An 805-nucleotide genomic window follows, 5' to 3' on the forward strand; every position below is an offset into this window, starting at 1 on the left:
AAGAGAGAGGGAGAGAGAGAGCTTTATCATCTTCACTACTACGGTAACAGCAAGAATCATAGCCTTCGTTTTCAGAATGCATGCAGAGTCATCCATACTACACATACCTATACATACACATCTGTACATACATGCAATCCTATACGAGATACGTGTATCCACCCAGACTTGTATAGACATCTACATACGTGGATGCATACAGACATCGTCTACCTCTCTATCTCTATCTGTCTGTCTCTTTCCCTATATCTTTCTCTCTCTCTCTATGCAGAGATGCATCATGCGTCCCCCCTACTCCAAGGCTCCGAGCACATGGAAGAGTTAAGACTACTATTGTATATATATATAAATGTATATATATATATATATATGTATAGACGTACATATAAGGAGAGAGAAGAGAGTCAGTTAGGTTGTTAGTTCGATGAACGATGTTGATATGAAGAGAATAAGAAGAAGAAGAAGACTGAAGGAAAGAAGGAAGGAGTAACGAAGAGACGACTTCATGCAAAAAGATACCTTGCATGAGCTTACCTTGGATAAGACGTCTTGAAGGTCTCGTGATACCACGCATGGGTCCTCGATGCTAAGAAGAAGAAAAACAAGAAGCGAAAGAGCAGAAGAAGAGAAAGAAAAAGAAGAAGAAAGACGATGAAGAAAAGACTTGTAGAAGGACATGAAGAGAAGGGGGAGCAAACTGGTAGATAAAGCGACACTTCGCTGGTTAAACGAAGAGAGGAAGAACATCCACTCTACAAACTCCCTCGGACGTATAGCTTATCTCTCTCTCTCTCATCTATCTATC

The 805-nt window shown here is 40.5% G+C and overlaps 1 protein-coding gene across 1 annotated transcript in view; it reads right to left on the reverse strand.

Moving 5' to 3' along the window:
- Nucleotides 1-385: 385 nt before the first annotated feature.
- CSUI_010698 (uncharacterized protein) overlaps nt 386-805 on the reverse strand; it is a gene marked incomplete at its 3' end in the record, with an annotated part of 2981 nt that continues 2561 nt past the window's right edge. Inside the window, exons 2-3 of the mRNA XM_068070800.1 lie at nt 535-586; nt 386-466 (exon numbers count right to left, since the gene is read on the reverse strand). Coding sequence (XP_067917224.1) covers nt 386-466; nt 535-586 — 133 coding nt within the window. The remainder of the gene's footprint in view (nt 467-534; nt 587-805) is intronic.

Source organism: Cystoisospora suis (assembly GCF_002600585.1).
Source record: "Cystoisospora suis strain Wien I chromosome Unknown contig_8034, whole genome shotgun sequence".
Classification (NCBI taxonomy): Eukaryota; Apicomplexa; class Conoidasida; order Eucoccidiorida; family Sarcocystidae; genus Cystoisospora; species Cystoisospora suis.